Source organism: Scyliorhinus canicula, chromosome 1, assembly GCF_902713615.1.
Source record: "Scyliorhinus canicula chromosome 1, sScyCan1.1, whole genome shotgun sequence".
Classification (NCBI taxonomy): domain Eukaryota; kingdom Metazoa; phylum Chordata; class Chondrichthyes; order Carcharhiniformes; family Scyliorhinidae; genus Scyliorhinus; species Scyliorhinus canicula.
In genome coordinates, this window is record NC_052146.1 from 134,524,284 (window position 1) to 134,548,420 (window position 24,137).

General features: G+C 45.3%; 1 protein-coding gene across 5 annotated transcripts in view; it reads right to left on the reverse strand.

The window, feature by feature from the left end:
• The window catches only part of macf1a (microtubule actin crosslinking factor 1a), an 837,043-nt gene that overhangs the window by 379,680 nt on the left and 433,226 nt on the right, over positions 1-24,137 (reverse strand). For all 5 annotated transcript variants that reach the window (XM_038800586.1, XM_038800577.1, XM_038800561.1 and 2 more), the window contains exons 6-10: positions 12,600-12,766; positions 10,979-11,091; positions 10,022-10,128; positions 3,702-3,821; positions 2,536-2,631 (exon numbers count right to left, since the gene is read on the reverse strand). In XM_038800586.1, coding sequence (XP_038656514.1) covers positions 2,536-2,631; positions 3,702-3,821; positions 10,022-10,128; positions 10,979-11,091; positions 12,600-12,766 — 603 coding nt within the window. The remainder of the gene's footprint in view (positions 1-2,535; positions 2,632-3,701; positions 3,822-10,021; positions 10,129-10,978; positions 11,092-12,599; positions 12,767-24,137) is intronic.

A 24,137-nucleotide genomic window follows, 5' to 3' on the forward strand; every position in this document is an offset into this window, starting at 1 on the left:
GCTCTTTCCAAGAGCCGGTGCAGACTAGGGCAGCAGGGTAGCATGGTGGTTAGCATAAATGCTTCACAGCTCCAGGGTCCCAGGTTCGATTCCCGGCTGGGTCACTGTCTGTGTGGAGTCTGCACGTCCTCCCCCTGTGTGCGTGGGTTTGCTCCGGGTGCTCCGGTTTCCTCCCACTGTCCAAAGATGTGCGGGTTAGGTGGATTGGCTATGCTAAATTGCCCGTAGTGTCCTAATAAATGTAAGGTTAAGGGGGGGGGGGGTTGTTGGGTTACGGATATAGGGTGGATATGTGGGTTTGAGTAGGGTGATCATGGCTCGGCACAACATTGAGGGCCGAAGGGCCTGTTCTGTGCTGTACTGTTCTATGTTCTATGTTTTAACACAATATAAGGGTATACCAAGACATTGGGGTGACCTGGCGAAACGCAGGGCCGAATTCAACCACATGATGACGGCCCTATGAAACAACAATGTTAGAATCGGGGTGTTTTCCCAACCAGGCTCTGGGTAACGTAACAGAACAGAGATATTATTTTACCGGGCAAGGCAGAAGTGTTCGTCTGCACAAACTGTCTAGACATACAACAAACGAGGCAGCGGTGAGGAAGACGCAGAGTAATCGATTGAAATGGACAATTTTACACAGGACTGTTGCCTCACTATTAGTAAGGGAGCCCGCTCATAGGAAGGAAGGGGTTAGGGTAGCAGAGCACAGGGGAGAGTGAGAAGGAGACAGAGAGGATACCAACAGAACGGGCATAGGACGGGGTCAGAACAACAAAGGGAAAACCCGAAGCGCAGGGGCCTGGTCTCATAGCGGGAACAGTGACCGCGGCCATTTTAGATGGCCCCCAAATAAAGGGAAACCCTGGAATACAGGGGTGCATCCATAAGGCAAGTATGGTTGATCGCCCAGGTAGGGGGGTGGGTACAGAAACCTGCCACCAGGATAGTCACCTGGAACGTTGGGGCACTTGACGACCCAGTGAAACGATCAAGAGTCTTCACCAGCCTGAAAAGTACGAGAGATGACATGGTCTTCCTCCAAGAGACGCACTTAAGGGAGAAGGATCTACTGCGGGCAAGGAAGGGCTGGGTGGGACAGACCTAGCATTCCTCCTATGGGACAAGGGCTCGGAGGGGTAGCTAGTTTGATAAGCAAGAGGACGGGTGTTCACAGCAACAATTAAGTCACTGACCCAAGGGATGGCACGCCGTGGTCAGTGGTGTCCTAGACGAGGCACCGGTAGTCCTGGTGAATGTGTATGCGCCCAACTAGGACGACACATAATTTATAAAGAAGACCATGGGCCCAAAAGCCTTGACATAGACATGCAGTGACTGGTCATGAAGGGCCTTTAACTGTGTACAAGACCCGCTGACAGACAAATCAAATCCCAAAATAGGGAAAATGACGGGCATGGCTAGGGGACTGGAAATGTTAATGGAGCAGATGGGGACAGTGGATACATGGTGGTTCACGCACCCAGGTGAGAAGGAATTTCGTTCTTCTCACCAGTACACCCACATCGACTTCTTTGAAGTGGGGAAATCGGTGCTTCCAGAAATAAACAGAGAGGAATATTCTACAAGTGTAATCTCCGACCACTCTCCACACTACGTAGACGTGAGGTTGGAGACAGGCCGTGCCCAACGGCCCACATAAGAGATTGGACCAGACCCTCTTGGCCAACAAGGTCTTCTGCAAGAAAACACCACAGGCCATAGGCGGTATGTTATGAACAAATGGAAAGGGGAAATCTCACCTTCCATGTTCTGGGAGGCATTGAAGGCTGTGATTAGAACATAGAAAAATACAGCACAGAACATGCCCTTCGGCCCACGATGTTGTGCCGAACTTTCGTCCTAGATTAAGAACAAATTAATCTACATCCCATTATTCTATCGTAATCCACGTGGTTTCCGACTCAACTACTTCCACAGGTAGTGCATTCCATGCCCCCACTACTCTCTGGGCAAAGAACCTACCTCTGACATCCCCCCTGTATCTTCCACCATTGACCTTAAATCTATGTCCCCTTGTAATAGGGGAGAAACTATTGCCTACAAGGGCCGCAGAGATGGGTAAAAGAGGGCGGCCGGGCAACAACTGATCAGTTCACCCTGGAGGTCGACACAAAGTAGACCCAGATCGTGGAGCTTCTGGCGGAGAGGAAAATGCTGCAAATTGACTTTACCCTGCTATCCATGAGAAAAGCAGTATACCAACACCGCCAGAGACAGGGGATCTTTTACGAGCATAGAGACAAGTCTAGCCGTCTACTGGCTCACCAGCTGAGAATAGCGCAAGGAGGAGGGCTGGGTTGGTGAGGGGACGACACCGAAAAATAACTTGTAAATTGGAACTTTCACATCTCCCTTTAATGCATACTGTGTATAAAATGTTAAAGCGTCAATAAAAATATTTAAAAAAAAATTTAAATTGTATATTTTATCATGAAAATTAAACCTCCTCAATCAGATCATACTCTGATTTATGCTCAATCCAATTACTAACCGCCAAGGTCTTACCTCAAATAATTTATATAAATGTTGTATTTGTGCCTTTTCTGCTTCTTTTGCTGGTATTTCAGTTTCTTTAAAATGTACATATTCATTATAAAGTGCCTAGAGGAAGAAAGAGAAAAGAAACAGCAGTTCAAGCTCTGGACAACTCTGGACAACTGATTCCAAAAAGCTTTCTGCATCATTTCACACATTTTGGAAAAAACAAATTAACAATGTCATGCATATTAGTTTCTGCGTGGTTGCTCTAACAATCAAACTTTTTCCATCAACCAAAAGATCCAGCTGCCTCAGTTGCAGGCTAATCTATTGTCTGGATTAATATTACCAAGGCTAATTTATTCCAATGAGCGTTGGCGCTCAATAAATTTGGCCTCGCAAATTTTTTCTCTTTAGTTCCCACTTGGCAGATTAGGCACTGAAGATGATACGCAGTATTCCATCAAAGGCGTTTTGTCTAGAAGCTGGCAAAATTCATTCAGTGAACATAGTGAATTTGAATATTTGTTAGTTGGTGACTCAGACTTGGAAGAAATTAGTACATCTAATTGCCCTATCTCTTATGCAGACAAGAATTAATCAAAAGTCAAAACTGTAACCAGATTTTTTTTAACCAAAGTCAAATACTAAAATTGCTTCACTTCAAAGGAATCTGAAGTCCATCAATTAAGATACAAGCAGTAAGTGAAGACATGATGGGCAGCACTGTGGCACAGTGGCTCGCACTGCTGCCTCACAGCGCCAGACAACCGGGTTCAATTCCAACCTTGGGTGACTGTGCAGAGTTTGCACTTTCTCCCCGTGTATTTCCTCCGGGTGCTCCGGTTTCCTCCCACAGTCCAAAGATGTGCAGGTTAGATGGATTGGCCATGCTAAATTGCTCCTTAGTTTCCAACTGTATGTGGGTTAGGTGGGATTACGGGGCAGTGGTGGGGTACTCATTCAGAGTATCGGTGCAGACTCGATGGGCCAAAGAGCCTCCTGCACAGTAACAGTTCTACGGTTCTGTACAAAGACAACTCAAACACTGGTGTGCTATAAGTATTAGGATGAGTAGAACATACAATTTTCCGTTTTATACTTGGAGCAACTTTTTCACATTATGGACCAAAAGAAAACGTACTCTGAATTAATTTAAAATATGAAATAGCAAGATGATGTGGAGTGTTCACCTTAAGTTCTACAGGATTGTGTGGAAAAACTTTATCAGACATCAGTGTGATGTGTTGTCTGATCCACTGGAAGAGGTAGTTTACTTTATTCTGGTATTCCTGCCATTTGGAATCAACCTCCTAGATAGTAAGACAGTAACAATAATCAGAAGTATTCTACACAATTATTCACAATCATCATAATACTCAAAATATTAGCTCAAACACAAATGTAAACAACAATTCAGCATTATTTTTGCACATTTAAGCAATTGTACTGCCTTTATCACCTCCTCTGCTATTTCATTGAACAACTTAATAAAGTTCACCAGATACAGAACTGTAAAAACGGGATAAAGTAGCGACATATTCCAAATAAGTCATATGAACAGAGATGGTCCTGTACAAATTTAGATGGTCACCTTATATTTTCTTCACAAATATAGGGCTAGGCGGAGTAATAAAGCAGGTACAAATAAATGTAGTTCATCTAAATTCACACATTTGATTAGCTTCTTTAAAGCCCGTTCTGCAGTAGAATGCGACTGCAATACTGGGTAACATAAATATATCTTCAACCTTGAAATTTATAATGAATTATGTTAAAAGCAAAACATGCCGGACAAATCTGATGAAACATTTCGATGAAATTCAGTAAGGGTTTACAAAGATAGCACAGTTAATGTTGCGTATGTGGAATTTCAGATGAAATTCAAGGAAGTGCTCATAATACTGGTAAGCCAAATCGAAGCCCATGGGCTCTGGCAGCGGGGTATGCAATTGATTACAAGATTAAAAGCAGAGAGCAGTAGAGAAATGGTTTGGCAGATTAGAGTGAAGTATAGAGCCAAGACTTCAATGGATTGGTACCAGGACCATATTTCTTTTATAATCTTTATTAGTGTCACAGTAGACTTACATTAACACTGCAATGGAATTACTGTGAAACTCCCCTAGTCGCCACACTCTGTCACCTGTTTGGGAACACTGAGGGAGAATTTAGAATGTCTAATTCACCTAACAAGCACGTCTTTCGGGACTTGTGCGAGGAAACCGCAGCACCCGGGGGAAACCCACACAGACAGGGGCTGATTTAGCACAGGGCTAAATAGCTGGCTTTTAAAGCAGACCAAGGCAGGCCAGCAGCACGGTTCAATTCCCATACCAGCCTCCCCGAACAGGCGCCGGAATGTGGCGACTAAGGGCTTTTCACACTAACTTGATTTGAAGCCTACTTTTGACAATAAGCGATTTTCATTTCACTTCATTTCACATGGGGAGACTCCGCATAGACAGTGACCCATGCGGGAATCAAACTTGGGACCCGAACCACTGTGCTACCATGTCACTCTTTTTGATACATATCAATGATCTAGACCTAGATATGAAATTTGGAGACACAGTTAACTGTGAGGAAGATGGCAGCAGATTTCAGGAGTCCATTGGCAGACTGTTAGAATGTTGAGGCAAGTGGCAAGCAGAATTGTGAAGTGGTGCATTTGGAAGGGTTACTGGTAACAGAAAGTTACTATGAAATCACGTTTTAGTTCAAAAGATGATTTTTGAATTTACTGATTGGAAACCGCCAACTGATTTTTTTTTTAAAAAAAGACTAACGCCAGATTCCAGTGACTTGGAATCACAAAGATGGCTTTGCGTTTGCATCACTGTACCTCCTGACTTCCAAAACTACTGAAATGGAGACAGCTTGTCCACAGCAGCGCACCAGGAACAGACTTTAAAAAATGAACAGGGGCCAGCTATTGTCCCGTTAGCAAAATGTCCAGACGATCATCTGGGTACTCAACTGGGTGGAGACAAACCATCAGACAAAATCACTTGGGCAATTGGGACTCTGACTGAGGTAGGAATTCTAAGCATTAATCCAATCAAGGTAATTAGTATACACTAGCCACGGTCATTTTAGATAACTGGGCAGTTGGAGAAAAGAGCATGTAACAAGTCAATCTTTGTGTGCTTTAAGCATCTGTTATCTCTAAAGAACAAGACAAGCAACTGAGACGCTAAAGGAAAAAGACAGAGGGTTTCCTTTTCTCTCTCTCCATCCAACTTGCAAATTTTTTGAACCCTGTCTACTGATTTTGACTACCTAGTGCTGCAGACAGAGATTTTAAAAATAACTCAACCAATCACAGTCATCTCCAGAAGACCAGGTAACAGGCACATTTTAAACCCACCTCAACGCTGAAAGGACTTTCAGCCTTGAAGCCAACCAAGTGACCAACCTTCAAGAGTCATAGATCTCGTTAATTTTATTGGACTCTTAATTACTTAATCTATCCTCCCCACACTAATCTATTTGGGGGTGTGTGTGTGAGCCTCGAATATGAGACTATGTGACAGTCAGAGCATTGTTTACTATTTTTACTTAGACTGGATTAGGACCCTTTTCTTTTTTAAAAGTACAAGAAAACCTGTCTGATCATGTCATTTAATGCCATAGCACATAAAGTTAAACACTCATGGAACTAGCAAGTATAAACATTTTTTAAAAACTTATTGTGGTGAAACAAGGAGAGAGAAAAGAGGGGAGCCACCTGATCATAGCAGAGTATAAACTAGCTGGTATAATTTGAAAGGGAGTGCAAGAACAGAAAGACCTGGAGGTTCACATAGATAAATCTTTGAAGATGCAGGAGCAAGTTCATAATGCTGTTAAAAAAAGATGAGATTGTGAATTGAAGGATTCCTTTTTTGCTATAAGATTCAATGATTCAATGTAGATAGCAAATTAAGTTTAGTCAGTACGAGTGTCTGGTTAACATATACAATCAAGAATCATAGAATCTACAGTGCAGGAGGAGACCATTCAGCCCATCGAGGGCACCAGCCCTTGGAAAGAGCACCCCACTTAAGCCCACACCTCCGCCCCATCCCTATAACCCAGTAACGCCACCTAATCTTTTTGGACACCAAGGGCAATTTAACATGGCCAATCCACCTAACCTGTACATCTTTAGACCATCTATAAATGACCATCGTTGAATCAACCCAACCCAAATATTCCAGCTCTTATTTCAGTCTGCACTTTTATTTATGGCAAGGTTAGCAGTTTGTATTGATGTTTCTGAAACTTCACAATCAAACAAACTGAATACAGGGAGATTTTGGTCAGAATTTTTCAATCTTCTTTAAGTATAGTATACAAAAGCCCGGAGAGTAGCTGATATGAAATCCTTGTTCTAAAAGGAAAAGAAGGATAAACCATGTATCTAACAATTGATTCATCTAATGTCAATTATCGTTAAATTCTTAATATTCAAAATGGAAACCAAATTAGTAAGAGGTTTGCGGTACTCCAAATAATCAAGGTTAGGCAGCACAAATTTGTTCAGGACATGTTTAAGAAATGTAATGCTTTTTTTAAGGTCAGTCAAGTTGATAGCAGTATATATGAATTTTTCAGAAGGCATTTGATAAAGTGTGCTAAGGGGTTACTTGGAAAAGTTCAGGTACATTTTGTGATGAGAAACAGGGCAATATGGATGCAACGTTTCAAATCAACATTAAACAGATTGGGTAAACAAGCTATGCCCAGAATGGAGAAAGTTCAGCTGCTATCTGCCCCAAAAGGAAGTGCTGTGCTCAATTTTGATCCTGTTGCATATAGATTGTTTGGACATGGGCATATCGGGGCTTGTTTAGCACAGCAGGCTAAACAGCTGGCTTGTAAAGCAGAAAAAGGCCAGCAGCGCGGGTTCAATTCCCGTACCAGCCTCCACGGACAGGCGCCGGAATGTGGCGACTATGGGCTTTTCACAGTGAATTCATTTGAAGCCTACTTGTGACAATAAGCGATTTTCATTTCATTTCGAATGCAATTTGAACTTTGCTGCTGACACAAAAGTAGGACTTTTGGCAGTGTGGAGGACTATCAAACAACTTCAAATAGAGATAAACAGGTTAATGCAACGGGCAGACAAATGGCAATGTAATTTAACATGGATAAGCGTGAGGCAATACATTATTGGAAAAGTTGGGAACCTATACATAACGGCAAGACATGGAATGTTGTGGATGAAAAATTACAACTAAGACTTTAAATACGCCCTTCTCTGAAAGTGCAGATATTGTCATGAGACTTTCAACTAACTGGAAAGTTTGCAATTTGAACTGTAACAGAGCAAACTGCTTAAAAATACAATATAATTTGGGAGTTCACACATAGTAGTATATGGAGTAAAGTAGAAATTCATGGATTTAAACACAAAGATTTGATAGACCACAGAATACTTTGTGCATTTTTGGTGACCCATTATAAAAAAGGTGACATGGAGTGTGCAAATTTACCAAGATGATAAATGGGCAGCACAGTAGTTAGCACTGTTGCTTCAGAGCGCCAGGGACCCGGGTTCGATTCCCGACTTGGGTCACTGCCTGTGTAGAGTCTGCATGTTCTTCCTGTGTCTGTGTGGGTTTCCTTCGGGCTCTCCAGTTTCCTCCCACAAGTCCCGAAAGACGTGCTGTTCGGTGAATTGGACATTGAATTGTCCCTCAGTGTACCTGACCAGGAGCCTGAGTGTGACAACTAGGGGATTTTCATAATCGTTTCATTGCAGTGTTAATGTAATAATAATAATAAGCTTTATTGTCACAAGCAGGCTTACATTAACACTACAATGGAGTTACTGTGAAAAGCCCCTAATGTAAGCCTACTTGTGACACTAATAAAGATTATCAGGATGTGATGAAGTAGTTTTAAGCGGCTACTTGAGCAACTGTAATAATTTACAACAGAGCAATAAAAGCTTTTAAAATTCTGCGGTTTTCTGATAGAACTCCATCGGGAGGTGGAACATCGACGTCTGAAAGAACAAACCTATGTTAATTCAACTGAGCACAATATCAGCAACTCCATAACTGAGAGGCTAAATGCTTCTGGTAGCTTCCTTTAAAGGAAATACACTCAAGAAATAGTTCAGACTACATTTGTGTGATATCACATAACAAAGAATTGTTGGAAATACTTTCATACTTATTCTATTTTATGCTGTGAATTCTTTTTAGCTGCATTTTATATGAACTCCTGGCAGATGAAGAGTTCATTCTAAACGCATGCTTAGGACATACAGCCTGTGTGACTTCACTCAAATCAAAATCACACTGTAGCTGGAATTGATGAGTATCTTGTGAATATCAAAAGGCAAGTATCAAAAGGGAAAGTGGCCAACAATGTTACTCATTATGATTAAAGGACATGCGCTTTCAAATGTCCAGAGCAATGGACTTTGGGGCTACAACTAAATGAGTGTAAGCATTCTAAAGTTCGGAAGGATTGGAAATGGTTATACAGGAAAAAGGTTATGACAAACTGTTTAAATATTGAGGATATTGCGTTCACGCACCCTTGGCCAAGGATAAATGGAATAGTAAGATTGAAGTGTGACAGCAATAATAGAACATAGAAAGACCCCTGGCTGCAAAGGAAACAATAAGTCACTTGAAGTTAAGTGCACAGACGTCAAGAAGACACAAGGAGAGAAGAGGTGTCACAAGCCAAATTTAGGAGAAATTTATTTACACAGAGTTGATTGGAGCATGGAATGTTTTGCAAAAGGACTAAAGCAGAGACCATTGTACCTTTTGAGGGAAAACTCCATAAATATTTTAGGCACAGTACAATGCAAGACTTTATGAAAAGAACAGGTAGTGGAATTTGTTTTCAATTTGTCTGGAAAAGAAACAAGATGGCTTCTTTCTGTGTTGTAAAGTTCAATAATTATATGGTGCAATAAACAGTTTCTACACAAAATCTACTCCCCTTTTCAGGAATTTCCATTAGGTTTTAAAGTACAAAAATGTTGAGAAATGCAGTATGGGATGGAAATTTCCAGGTTTCACAAAGCACTAATTTTATTCAATGCAGAGGATAAGAACCAAATTGGACTGGCACTTGAAGGAAAGAAAGGTGCAGGGCTATAGGATCAAGCAGGATAATGGGACCAACTAGATTGCTTCACAGGGGCAAGGGCGACACAACCAGCATGTCGTAGATGGGATCAATAGCTTCCTTCTGTGCTGTGCTGTGCTGTGCTTTATGCCGTTTTAATAAACTCGATGAAAGTAGGGCATTTAATCAATAAACAGGTTATTTGGATAAGAGGTGTGAAAATTCTCTAGTTGCTAAACACATTGTGCAATTTTCAAGACAATTCAAGAAAATCTTGGTGTTGCACGATATAATTTGATCCATTAGCAAATCCAACTGGACAGTTTCACGTGACGAGTTCCGGTTGCTCCTTGCACTTAGACTGAAAATTCCAGTTTTCACCACATATACATTGACATGAAAGTTTTAAGATGGAAGTTTGAAACCTTACATTTGCACTAATACCGTCACCTCCTTCTGGGACCTTAGGGAATGATTCATATATGGAGGAGACATAGGTGAGGACTGACTTCTCATCGGGAGATGGAACATCAACGTCTGAAAGAACAAACTTATGTTAATTCAACTGAGAACAATATCAGCAACTCCATAGCTGAGAGACTAAATGCTTCTGGTAGCTTCCTTTAAGGAAAACACGCTCAAGAAATAGTTCCGACTACATTTGTGTGACAACGTATAAAAAAGTAAGTTTTAAACACATTAGTGGAAGATCCCAATCTCAAATTATCTTTTTATTCTCAGGATGTGGGTGTCGCTGCCAAGGCCTGCATTTATTGCCCTGAGAAAGTGATGGTAGGCATTCTTCTACGAGCATTTATTTTTGATGAAAGCTTGCTCAGCTACTTCAAAGTTCAGCAAAAGTCAACAACATTGGTGTGGGACTGGAGTCCCATGTAGTACAAATTGTCTAAGGTTTCCTTCCTTGTAGGGCATCAGTGAATCTGTTAGGCTTTTATGTCAATCTGACAATTTGATGATCATATTTACTGATGCCAGAGTTTAATTTCCAGGTTTTGTTTTTAAAAAGTGAATTCAGAATCACAAAATTTTATGGTGGGAACTGAACTCCTGTTTCCTGGATTATTAGTCCAGGTCTTTCAATTACTGGTTCAGTAATAGGTCATCACTACCCTTTAATTGTTGTGAGGAGGGAGAACTGAAAACTCATGCATTCTCCTTGTTTCGACTGGAAGAAGTATAACAGCAGCGATAGGTTTGCAAAAGGCTACCACTAAAACAATAGGGTATTAATGCAAATTTAAGAGAAAAATATTTTCAATGCAATTGAGACTCCGAATATTTCACCCACTTTTATAGAAGAATAACCCAAATATGACAGATAGGAGAAACACTATTCTTGTACAGTATAATCTCTGCAACAGTGTACCTTCTGGGTCCAACAGTCTTGTAACACCAAGTGCTTCAGCAACTGCAAAAGCTTGCTCCAGATTCTCCTGATTGCTCTGAAGTGAAACTTTCTCCATGTCAATGAGGTCTGGTCTGCAAAACAAAATGCCAATTGGACACACATATTAATTACAAATAGAATATGTATAGGGGAGACAGTGCTGTAATGGTATTGTCACTGGACTGGTAATCTAAAGGCCCAGGCTATTGCTCTAGGGATAAGATTTTAAATCCCACAATGGCAACTAGTGGAATTTAAATTGTGTTGTAAAAACCCATTTGATTCACTACTATCCTTTAGGGAAGAAAAATTGTCATCCCTACCTTATATCTCCAGACCCACAGCAATGTGGTTGACTCCTTTTTTAAAATTTAGAGTACCCAGTTCTTTCTTTCCCCCAATTAAGGGGCAATTTACCATTGCCAATCCACCTACCCTGCACATACCCCTGTGGGGGTGAGGCCCACGCAGACACGGGGAGAAAGTGCAAACTCCACACAGTGACCCGGGATCGAACCCGGGTCCTCAGCACCATGAGGCAGCAGTGCTAACCACTGCGCCACTGTGCCAGATTGGTTGACTCTTAACAGACTTGTGAAATGAGGTGGCAAGCCACTGAATTCAAGGACAATTAGGGATGGGCAGCAAATGCTGGCCTCGACAGTAATGCCCACATGCATGAATCATTTGTTTTTTTTTAAATCATTCGGGTTTATTTTAAAGATTTCTGGAAAATTGTAACAATCAAGTCCAGTCAAGAAGCAGTTGCATCTGAAAAATAAAAATGTTTCATCTGGGATTCAGAATTTTCAAGTGAGGTCAGTTAATTATCCTCTTTTCTTCCTCTGTCTCTTGATAAGAGCTTTTTCTGGGCAATGGTGACAGTTTGCTTTGGTCTGCTTTTAAATATTTCACACATAATTACATTAATCTGGGAGATCAAGGATAAATCAGAGGTGAGAATAAATCAGGGGGTGAGGCTAAAAAGGTGGATCTAAATTTTCAGATTTAATCATAAAATGGACATCAAACCAGAAAATAATTAACATAATTTTCCCACTTTACTGAACACAGAACCATAGAATTCCTACAGTCCAGAATTGGTGCATTGAGTCTGCAACCCTCTAAAAGAGCACCCCACCTAGGCCCACGCCTCCGCCCTATCACCATAACCTACACATCTTTAGACATTAAGGGGCTATTCAACATGTCCAATCCATCTAGCCCGCACTTCTTTGCACCGTTGGAGGAAACCAGAACACCCGGAGGAAATCCGCGCAGAGAAAGCGAAAACTCCACACACGGTCACCCAAGGCTAGAATTTAACCTAGGTCCCTGGCGCGGTGAGGCAGCAGCGTTAACTACTGCGCCTCCCTGCATATATGCACAGCAATCCAGATGTTTTAGTGTCAGGGAAATGCTCTTGAGGTACAATCAGCCATGACCTAACTGAACGGCGGAACAGTTTTGAGCGGCTGAATCGCCCACTCCTGTTTGTTTGTTTGTTTCATCAGCTTCCATGTATCTTCTGACAATGCTAACGAAAACGCACCAAAATCTCTCAAGCCCTTATTTCTGAAATCCAATCGTAACAGTTCACCTGTACTTATGGATGATAGCATTGAATACTTTTCCATCGCTCCAGCTAGAGGTGAAATTGGAGCACTTTAACCCAGAGTAACCTTCAGTCAATTTCTGTGTCCAAAGCAGCAGTTTTTCTTTGGCCGACATGTCACCTGATTCTCCACTCACATAGATCTCCGAGATCTGAAAAAAAAAAGGAAAAGGGCTATGTCAAAACCATTTCAATTATAGAATTATCATAGAATTTACAGTGCAGGAGGGCGGCATTCGGCCCATCGAGCCTGCACCGGCTCTTGGAAAGAGCACCTTACCCAAGGTCAACACCTCCACCTTATCCCCATAACCCAGTAACCCCACCCAACACTAAAGGCAATTTTGGACACTAAGGGCAATTTAGCATGGACAATCCACCTAACCTGCACATCTTTGGACTGTGGGAGGAAACCGGAGCACACACAGGGAGGATGTGCAGACTCCGCACAGACAGTAACCCAAGCCAGAATCAAAGCTGGGACCCTGGAGCTGTGAAGCAATTGTGCTATCCACAATGCTACCGTGCTGCCCATGAGCACATGCACTACCAACACAGTTTTTTAAAAAAAATCATTTTTATTCAAATTTTTCAACAACAAATTTTCTCCCAACAGTTAAAGTAAACAAGGTTTAAAACTAAACGGAAACAGAAACAGAAATCCCCCCCCCAATACAAAGTAATAAATTAATAACTAATAACAATGCAAGAAAGAAAAAGAAAAAGCAAACACACAGTCACAAAATCAAACCCCCTTAACAAATCTCGAACCCGCCCCCCCCCCCCCCCCCCCCCCCCCGGGTTGCTGCTGAGACTGACTACCCTCTACCTCTCCACCAGGAAATCGAGAAAAGGCTGCCACCGCCGGAAGAACCCTTGTACCGACTCCCTCAGGGCAAACTTAACCTTCTCCAGCCTGATGAACCCGGCCATGTCATTGATCCAGGCCTCCAGGCTCGGGGGCTTCGCTTCGCTCCACTGTAAGAGAGTCCTACGCCGGGCTACTAGAGACACAAAGGCCAGTGTATCGGCCTCTCTCGCCTCCTGCTCTCTCGCCTCCTGCACTCCCGGCTCCGATGCTACCCCAAAGAACGCGAGCCCCCAGCCCGGCTCCACCCTGGAACCGACCACCTTAGACAAGGTCCCCGCCACCCCCTTCCAAAACCCCTCCAAAGCCAAACACGCCCAGAACATGTGGGTGTGGTTCGCTGGGCCTCCCGAACACCTCCCGCACCTGTCTTCTCCCCCAAAGAACCGACTCATCCTGGCCCCAGTCATGTGCGCTCTATGCAGCACCTTCAGCTGAATTAAGCTGAGCCGTGCGCAAGAAGAGGAAGAGTTCACCCTCCCCAGGGCATCCGCCCACGTTCCGTCGTCAATCTCTTTCCCTAGTTGTTCCTCCCACTTCGCTTTCAGCTCCTCCACTGAGGCCTCCTCCTCTTCCTGCATCATCTGCTAAATCGCCGAGATCCTCCCCTCACCGACCCACGTCCCCGAGAGCACCCTATCCTGCACCCCCCTAGGCGGCAGCAGCGGGAACTCCGCCACCTGCCGCTTCACTACCAACAGAGTTAAAGGCCGACTCACAACTAATGAACATGAGGATTATGCCCCATCCTTTTAGACTAATTAAACAGAAGTCCCATCTTTAAATACTTCATACTGATAACACCTGCACCAACTACTGTAGGATTCTCTGTCGACTGGATCCTCCTCCCTGCTGGCAACGCACCCATGACCACGCATTTCCCAATGGCTTGGGGTAGCCAACAATGGGAAAACCGATTGGCTGGCTGCGGGAATGGAGAATCCCGCTGCTGGCGAGGGTGTGCCGCGCAAGAAAACGGGGCTGGCAGGATGGCGAATCTCGCCCCTTATCAGTTGTTTCCATTGCAGCCTTCTTGAGAACACAGTTGGCTAATGGATGCCATAATGCAAAATTTTAAATGCATACACACGCACGTCCACTCCCCATTCACTCATCTTATTGAGTAATGCATGCAGTCTTCTCAGGTTAGTTGTGTGCTCCTTTTTGAAAATGTGTGCTACTTTAATCAGCCACCAATCCGGTGACATTCATTCCCAATAGAACATTGAAATATAATTAGGTCATATGACAAAAGCTTGGTAAAAAGAGGTCAATTGGGCTTTAAAGATTCAGGAAGAATGCGGGGCTACTTTCCCCACAATGCAGGCTTCTGACCCCAATTTAAACACAGACTATGAGATTCTGAAACCTTTCAGGAAAACCCTGGCCGTAGTGTCTGAAATGGAGGGTGTGATTTTCTGGTCCTGCCACGGTTTGGAGGTCTTTCACCCATATATTTACCTCGATAGGTGTAAACGTCTAAATTAGAGGCAAGTAAATGCCCTCATTACCCACCACCCCTCAGATTGCAGTTAGAACATAGAACATAGAACAGTACAGCACAGAACAGGCCCTTCGGCCCTCAATGTTGTGCCGAGCAATGATCACCCTACTCAAACCCACGTATCCACCCTATACCCGTAACCCAACAACCCCCCCTTAACCTTACTTTTTAGGACACTACGGGCAATTTAGCATGGCCAATCCACCTAACCCGCACATCTTTGGACTGTGGGAGGAAACCGGAGCACCCGGAGGAAACCCACGCACACACGGGGAGGACGTGCAGACTCCACACAGACAGTGACCCAGCCGGGAATCGAACCTGGGACTCTGGAGCTGTGAAGCATTTATGCTAACCACCATGCTACCGTGCTGCCCCCAGTTCACTTCCTCTCTCCCCCACCTGCTCCCCCCAACCTCTCACCCCCACCTGCTCCCCCCTTCTGCTCCCTCCAACCCTTGGACAAGAGTGATATGGGAGGAGGCGATTGGTGGGGGAGGGTCAAGAGGTGGGAGGAGTCAAGATGGGGAGGGCCGACCGAGGTGAGGAGCGAGTTGAGAGAGGTTGAAGGGCCTGTATTGGGTGATATCAGCAGGACCTGAGAATTGCCGTCATCGATGGGGCCCAATGCCTCGAGACTGGAGGGGGGCGAGTGTGGAGGCTGAAGGGAGAGGGGAGGAGAGAGTAGAGAAGGGAGGGGAGATTTTGGAGAGTGTAGGATCAAGCCTGGAGGGCTGGAGAGAGCATGAGACAGAGAGAGAATTAAGAATTTAGACCCCGAGACCAGGAGAAGTGGATGGATGTGTGGAAAGTATAGACCCCAAGACTAAAATACAACAAGAACTGATGGGTGCTCTCAAACATGTACTAGATAGTGGAATCATTTTTTGGACTAAATGAAAAAAACTGAATGAATTAGACATTATTTAAACAATTACTTGCATTGCATTTTGCTGACTGCTTTGGATAGTTTTGAGTGCCTTTTGCCATTTGATGTGAAAGGTGGAAAAATCCTGCTGACTGTGATGAAACAAATTCCAAATTAGCACAGTTGGTTGCCCCTGAGTGCGCTGAATGCAAAAATGTCAACATTTTCAGGTAGGGAAGGCAGGCCATTGGCTTGCTCAAAGTGAGGTTGCACTATCTTGATAGACTAGGCCCCCTTTACTGTACTCCAACAACAGTCTCCAGAATTGTTGTAGTCTGCTGTGCCCTTCATAACATGGCACTACAGAGAGTAGTTGAACTGACAAAAGAGAAAGGGGAGTTGCCCTACATCCTTGGAGGAGGAAGATCAGAATGTACCATTTGTGCCTAGCCGACAAAACCACCAGTCAGAAAAGCCCATGACGCTCTCAGCCATGCACACTTCAATTGAAAAGTGAGCTTGCAGCAATGCAAGCTTTGCATTGCGATCCCCTGTGCAAACCCCCTCCCTGTCTCATCACCACCACCATCAAACCTTCTCCTGATAGTAACCCAGCCAACCATCATACTTGCATTAAGACTGTAGAATGAAAACTACCAGATTCAAAGCGGTATGCAACAAGATATAAGCCATGATAATGAGTAGCTCACAAACATATTAAATCTGGAGCATCAATGGAACAGTAAAAATATAAGCACCCAAGTAAATCCCTTTATGCAAATGAGACATTTTCTACATGTGTTCAATCTCATCTACATGCTGTTACAATCCCAGCTGATGTTACTACCAGAGAATCAGGTCCCAGGATGGAACCCTGGCTCAATAGATCACCAAAATATTTTTTGTTTTGAGACATGGATGAACAGAGCCACAGGACTGCTGATTTACTTTTAACAAAAAAACGTCATTAAACAAGAAAAATAGCTATCATACACAACTCCATCCCACCTCTATTTTTAAAAAAAAAATATTTTTATTGAGCTTTTAACATTTTATATTACTAATTCACAGGTCCAAACAAGACACATAAAACAAAAGAGGAAGTTCCAACCGACAACCGTAACATTAACCTCCCTTAATAAAAATACTTCTCTTACAAACTTTACATTGCAAGACATGGTCAAAACATGTTTTTACAGTGTTTAATGTACATTGTGGCTCAGGCATTAATTTGCCAGCAAACCAGTCTCCTTTAGCTTCCCTCCCTTCTGCCAATCTCCAGTGTTTCTCTTGGGTGCATCCCCCAACTCCCACTTTCTTTGTCTTTCTTGTTCCATGATTAGCTATGTGTCTTTCCCCAACCCCTACTTTATTGGTTGCAGGCCATGAACAGGTTGGTGAACGGCTTCCATGTCCTGTTGAAAGTCTTCTTCCGACCCATGGATGGCGAACTTTATCTTCTCCAGCCTGAGAAATTCCACCAGGTCTGACAGCCCGGCTGCAGCCTTGGGTGGTGCTGCCGATCGCCAGCTGAGCAGGAGTCTCGGTGAGCGACCAGGGAGGCAAAGGCTAGGATGTCGGCCCTCCACCCCAAGAAGAGTTCTGGCTCCTCGGATATCCTGAAGACGGCAACTAGTGGGCACGGCTCCACCCTCACTGCTACAACCCTGGACATGGCCTCAAAGAAGGATGTCCAATAGCCGACAAGTCTGGGGCATGCCCAGAATACGTGGGTGTGGTTAGCCGGCCTCCCTGGTACTGTTTGTATTTGTCCTCCACCCCTGGAAAGAAACTATTCATTCATGTTTCAATTAGGTGCGCCCTGTGTTGCTTTAGGTTCAGCCCTGCGCAAGCGGAGGTGAAATTTACCCTGTGCAGTGCTTCGATCCAGGTGCCTCCCCTATCTCCCTGCCTAGTTCTACCTCCCACTTTTCCTTTATTTCATTTAGGAGTGAGCTCACAGTTGTCCATACTGTCATAATATACATCTATGTATATAATGGAGTACAGACAGGCAGTGATTGACACACAGGATGACCAGTCAGCACACAAAACAGAGCAGCCAATCACCAGACAGAACACTACCACTATAAAGCCAGAGGGCACCAGGTTTCCCGCTCTCTCAGGACCCAGCCTCTAAGACAGTCAGAGTTCGTGAGCTAGCCAGTGCAAACACCATGTGGTAGCTGGTAAGTCTGGTTAGGCAAGTACCAGGTCTCCAGTCAAGTCAGCATAGTGTCAACCCACAGTTGAACATGTATAATAGTTAAGACGTTAAATAAAATCGTGTTGCATCTTATCAAGTATTGGAGGTCTGTCTCTCGCTACACTGCATCAAGTGCAGTCCACATCGACCCAGCCTGCCCAACACATCACATACATGTGAAATGAAAAATGAAAATGGCTTATTGTCACGAGTAGGCTTCAATGAAGTTACTGTGAAAAGCCCCTAGTCGCCACATTCCGGCGCCTGTCCGGGGAGGCTGGTACGGGAATCGAACAGTGCTGCTGGCCTGCTTTAAAAGCCAGCGATTTAGCCCAGTGTGCTAAACCAGCCCCTGTGTGCTAAACCAGCCCACACAGTCCACACAGTTCCCACCCCTAGGTCGCCTGCACTCCGTCGTCTTTCTAATAATGGATATCTTGGTATCTGGGAGTCTGTCATTGTTTCCTTGCAGAGGAAGTTTTTGACCTTCGGTCATTCTCTCTCAGGAGTTGGAATTTCTCAGTGAGTTCCCCCAGGATTGCAAATCTACCGTCCGTGTATATCCCCTTGTCCTACCGTCCATGTACATCCCCTTGTCCTGTCTTCACCTCTAGAAGGAGGCGTCCATTGTTGTGGGAGTGAACCTGTGATTATTGCAGATGGGGCCATGGTGGACATTTCGATTTGTCCGAAGTGCTGCCTCATTTGATTCCACATTCGGAACGTGGCTATTACCACTGGGTTTTTCGAATAGCTGACCGGGGGAATGGGAGTGCGGTTGTGGCTTGTGTTCGGATGGATGTCTCTGCACAGGAACTCTCCTCCATCCTCACCTACTCCGTTCCCGGTTCTTTGATCAATCCCCAAAATCTTTCTGCAATCCCCACCCTCCCCTCCCCACCAAACCGTGGTTAACTTATCACCCGTGTTGAAAAAGGCCTTGGGAATGTAAATGGAGGGGAATCAGAACAGAAAGAGGAACCTGAGCATCACATTCATCTTGATTGTCTGCAGTCCCCCTATAAGAGAGAGTGGGAGCGAGCCACACATCTGCAGGTTCTTTTTAACTTCCTCCACTAGACTCACCAGGTTCCACTTGTCGATCCATGTCCAGTCATGGGCTATTTGGATCCCCAGGTAGAGCAATTTGGTCTGGGCCAATTTGAACAGCAGTCTCCTAGCTCTGCTCCTCCTCCCTGCGGTTTCACGGGGAAGATTTCACTCTTACTCAGGTTTAAGTTGTTACCCAAGAACGCTCCGGACTCTTTCAGGAATTTCATTATTACTTCCATGCTGGCCAGGGGTTCAATATGTAGAGGGGCATGTACATCCGCATAGAGTGAGACTCGTGTGCTCTACGACTCCCCTTTCGATACCTCTCCACCGCTTTGCCACTCTAAGGGCGATTGCCAGGGCAAACTGCAGCGGGAACAGTGGCCATTCCTGCCTCATGCCCTGTGCAGTCGGAAGAATGGTGGTGAAAGAGAAAATGCTGGAAAATCTCAGCAGGTCTGGCAGCATTTGTAGTGAAATAAAAGAGCTAACGTTTCGAGTCCGATGACTCTTTGTCAAAGGACTCAAAACGTTAGCTCTTTTCTCTCCCAACAGATGCTGCCAGACCTGCTGAGATTTTCCAGCATTTTCTCTTTCCTTTCAGATTCCAGAATCCGCAGTAATTTGCTTTTATTTAGGAAGAATGATGGTGTTTGTTCATACCCTCCCCATGGGAGTTCTGTACAGTAGATTCATCCAGGATGTGAACCCCGGCCCAAACCCTTTCAGTATCTCTATGGGGTACTTCCATTCGACTATGTCAAAGGCCTTTTCTGCATCGGGGGAGATGATAACTTCTAGTGTTCTCTCCCGGGTGGGGTCATGATGACATTCAGCAGACGCCTGATGTTTGATGTTAGCTGCCTGCCCTTGACAAAGCTCGTCTGTTCTTCCGCAACTACCTCTGGAACCCAGCTCTCCAGCTGTCTTGCCAGGGCCATCGCCAGAATCTCAGCATCGGTGTTAAGGATGAGATGGGTCTGTAGGACCCGCACTCTGTCGGATCTTTTGTCTTTTTTGGGGATCAGTGATATTGAGGCCTGAGCCAACGTTGGTGGCAGGGTACCCCTTGTGAGTGAGTCTGCGAACATCTCCCGCAGGTGCATGGCCAGTTCTGGCACAAATTTTTTTGAAGAAGCCACCAGGAATCCGTCTGGCCCCGGTGTCTTCCTTCCCTCCATGGAGTTAATGCTCTCCATCGCTTCCCTCAGTTCAAAAGGTGCTTGCAGCCTCTGTACCCTATCTTCCCCCAAGGCTGGCATGTGCAGTCCGTCAAGGAACTGCTTCATCTTCAAGTCCCGGGGTTCAGAGGTGTGCAGCTTTTGGTAGAAGGTTTCAACAGCTTCACTGATCTGTTCTGACACTTCGGTGAGCTTGCCGCTCCTGCCTTTTAGCTGGGCTACTTCCTTCGTGGCTGCCTGCTTTCCCGGCTGGCTTTGTCTCCATGCTCGTAAAAGGTCCCGTGGCTGGCAGAGCTGGTGCATTGCTTTCCCGGTGGAGAGCACGTCAAAGTCCATTTGTAGCTTTTTCTTCTCCGCCGAGTAGTTCCACGGTCGGGGACGAGGTGAAATAACGGTCCATCTCCATCATGGAGTCGACCAGCTGTTGCAAAGCTGCCCTTTCCTTCCTGTCTTTGCGTGCCTTGTATTCAATAATGTCCCCCTTTACTACCACCTTCAGTGCCTCCCAGAACGTGGAGGGAGAGACCTCCCCATTCTGGTTGTTCGTAATGTACCCATCCATGACTTGCGATATCTGTTTGTAGAATGCTTTGTCAGGGAGGAGTGCCTCCATCCACAAAGACTGGCACGTGGTCATAGATTACAATTGCAGTGTACTCCGTTCCTACTATCCCTGGAAGTACTCTTTCCCCACTATAAAGTCGTCGATCCTGGTGTAGACCCTGCGTACCTGGGAGAAGGGGGAGAACTCTTTCTCCCCTGGGCGCGTGAAACTCCAGGGGTCCATTGCCTGATGAAGTTGTTCTTCGCCACATTGGATAGTTTCCCTGATTTGGGACTGTCTGTACATAGGTCCTGTATGCAGTTGAAGATAATGAGTCTACGTCGGGGATTTCTGCCGTGGTTTTCATAGACTCTACAGTGCAGAAGGAGACCATTCAGCCCATTGAGTCTGCACCGGCCCTTGTAAAGAGCCCCCTACTTAAGCCCACACCTGCACCCTATCCCTATAACCCAGTAACTCCAATTAACCTTTTTGGACACTAAGGGCAATTTAGCATGGCCATCCACCTAACCTGCACATCTTTAGTTTTCTTTATGAATTCCGCGTCGTCCCATTTGTGAGCGTACACGTTTATGAGGACCACTGGTGTTCCTTCCAAGACACCACTAATGATGTCATACTGTCTCCCTGGGTCTGTGACCATCTTAGTCGCCATGAAGGCTGTCCTCTTGTTGAACAGTATGGCCACCCCCCCTAGCCCTTGTCCCGTAGTATGACTGGTAAGTCTGTCCCACCCAGCTCTATCTTACCCACAGTTGGTACTGTTACCTCAGGTGTGTCTCTTGGAGGAAGACAACATCGTCCCTCACACTTTTCAGATGTGTGAAGGCTCTGGATCTTTTCAGTGGCATGTTAAGTCCTGTCGTTCCAGGTGACTACCCCGATGGGTTTGGGGGGGTTGTCCTGTCTCTCCTTCCCTCCCCGCCGCCCTCCTGCGGAGTTAATCATAGTCATCTTGTGGATGCGCCCCTGCACTCTAGGGTTTCCCTTTGTCCAGGGACAATCCAAGATGGCTGTGCTTGGTGTATGTGCTTTTGCTGTTGCCAGGTGCACCCCGTCATGGCCAGCATTTTATCTTCCCCACCCCTCCCCCAAAACATGGGCTAGTCTACCCCCACCCCTTTCCCTGTGGACCTCCCCATCTCCCCCTCCTTTCCCCCCTCCTATCCAGAGTTTTCTGCCCCATCCCCCCCCCCCCTTTCTGCCAGGCAGTCTCTCCACCTCAGGAGCTGTGCCATGGCCCTCCGCTTCTCCTATACTTCCCTGCACCAGCTTGCTCACTAGTGTGGTGTCCCTGCCCAGAACGATCTACCCGCTGTTTTCCTTCCCCACCCTCCCCTCCTCTTGCTTCTTCCAGTCCGTTTCTGCACCTCACCGCTCTCACCCCCTCCTTCCTTGGACACAGTTGATCAAAAATGAGGCCGTTCTATCCCACGCAATTGTCCTTTTTTTAATAAAAGTTCATATTCAATGCTGTTGCTGCTGCCTTCCCAGCACGCGCATGTGCCCGCTTCAGCCGGTGCGATGAAGTAACACTCCTTCCCCAGGTAGAGCTTGTATAGGGCTGCCTTGGCTGTGTTGAATTTATCCCAGCATTGGTCAAGTCTGCCCCAATGTCTTTGTACAAACGGATTGATTTTCCTCGCACTTACAGATCCATGTGTGCCTTGGCCCGTTCAGGATCTTATCCCTGTCCAGGTTCAGGTGCAGCTGATGGCACGGGGCTGTTTTGGCCAGTGACCTGTGGCTCTATCCACCTCACTCCCAACCCCCGCCCGATCAGTTTCCCCAGCATCCGGGCCACATACTCCGTGGGGCCCCTGCCCTCCATGACCTCTGGTAAGCTCACAATATGGAGATCCGGGTCCTCAACCTTCCCTTTCAGCATCCCCTGGGTCGCCACCAACCTTGCCATCTCCATCTCCAAATGAGGCGATCCGGATGCTCTGGTTGGTTACTGGCTTCTCCAGCTCCCTGATGGTTGCCTGCTATGCTTCCAGTCATTGCTCTGTCTTTTCCAGCACTACCTTGAAGGGGCCAGGGGGTCCACAACCGCCGCCTTCACCGTTGCCATCATCTCTAGTTTGATGGTTTCTCTGTGCTTTAGGAGCTCCTGTTAGGAGGTACATGAACTCACTTATCGGGGATTAGTCCGGCACATACCAGACTATCGGTGACTCGGCCCATTCGGGTACAACCAGCACTGTTCCGCTCTCCGTGAGCATCATCGACTGTCCCTCCTTTCCAGACTCTTTACTGATCCTGCCGTATTTTCGGCCCTTGGAATTGTTTGCAGGCATTTCCCAGTTACTGTAGTGATCTTGAAAGAGGATTTTGGGGGGGGGGGGGGGGCTTCACACACCTAGCAGCCCATCTTTGGCCTAAAAGTGCCACATTCAAACTTCCAAGAGGAGAGCAACCTTTCCTGTGTCCCCATCACCCAAATATATTTCCCCAGGTGTACACAGACTTGGAAGACCACAAGTTTCAATATTTTCTCATGGTCTCGGTAAGTGCATAGTCCATGTAAACCAACAGGCCAATTGTGGTAAGACACACTACACTCTGAAACCATGCCACTTAATACAATTTCTGTGGATTTCGTATCAAATTGCTCCAGATGCTCATTGCAGTGAGCCAACTGGTCTCACTGGAGCTCTGACTTTTCACACGAGTGTTTCCAAACTCCACACTTGAAATCTTCTCCGAAACAACACTTTCTCTCAGATGCTCTCATCAAGGATCCATACCCAGAATTTCAATCTGTCCTTTCAGTATTCCTCTGCCCTAGATTGCCACATACATTGAAATGCAATCTCTCAGGTACCCAAGCATGCTAACAGAACACCACTGTTTCACAGGCTGTAATATAGTGTCCACAACCGTTGGATTACTTCAGCTGTCTGGCTTCTCACTGTTGCCCATCTCCGGTACTTATTCATATGGAATGTGCTCATCACCTGCCTGAAACTCTCAGGGTGTGAAAAGCCACAACACAGGGTGTTTACCGGTCTAACACACCATCTTCTTTGGAAAAGGATTTTGGATTTGTAACATGTCACACAGATACAGCAGCCCTGTTTGTTATCTGCTTTTAAAAATAACAGCAGAAGCAGTTATGAAACAGATGTCATCAGAAAAACTATTTGCAAGGCAATTACTCAGCCAAGATATATATAGTAAGAAGTCTTGCAACACCAAGTTAAAGTCCAACAGGTTTGACTTGAAATAAACCTGTTGGACTTTAACCTGATGTTGTAAGACGTCGTACTGTGCTC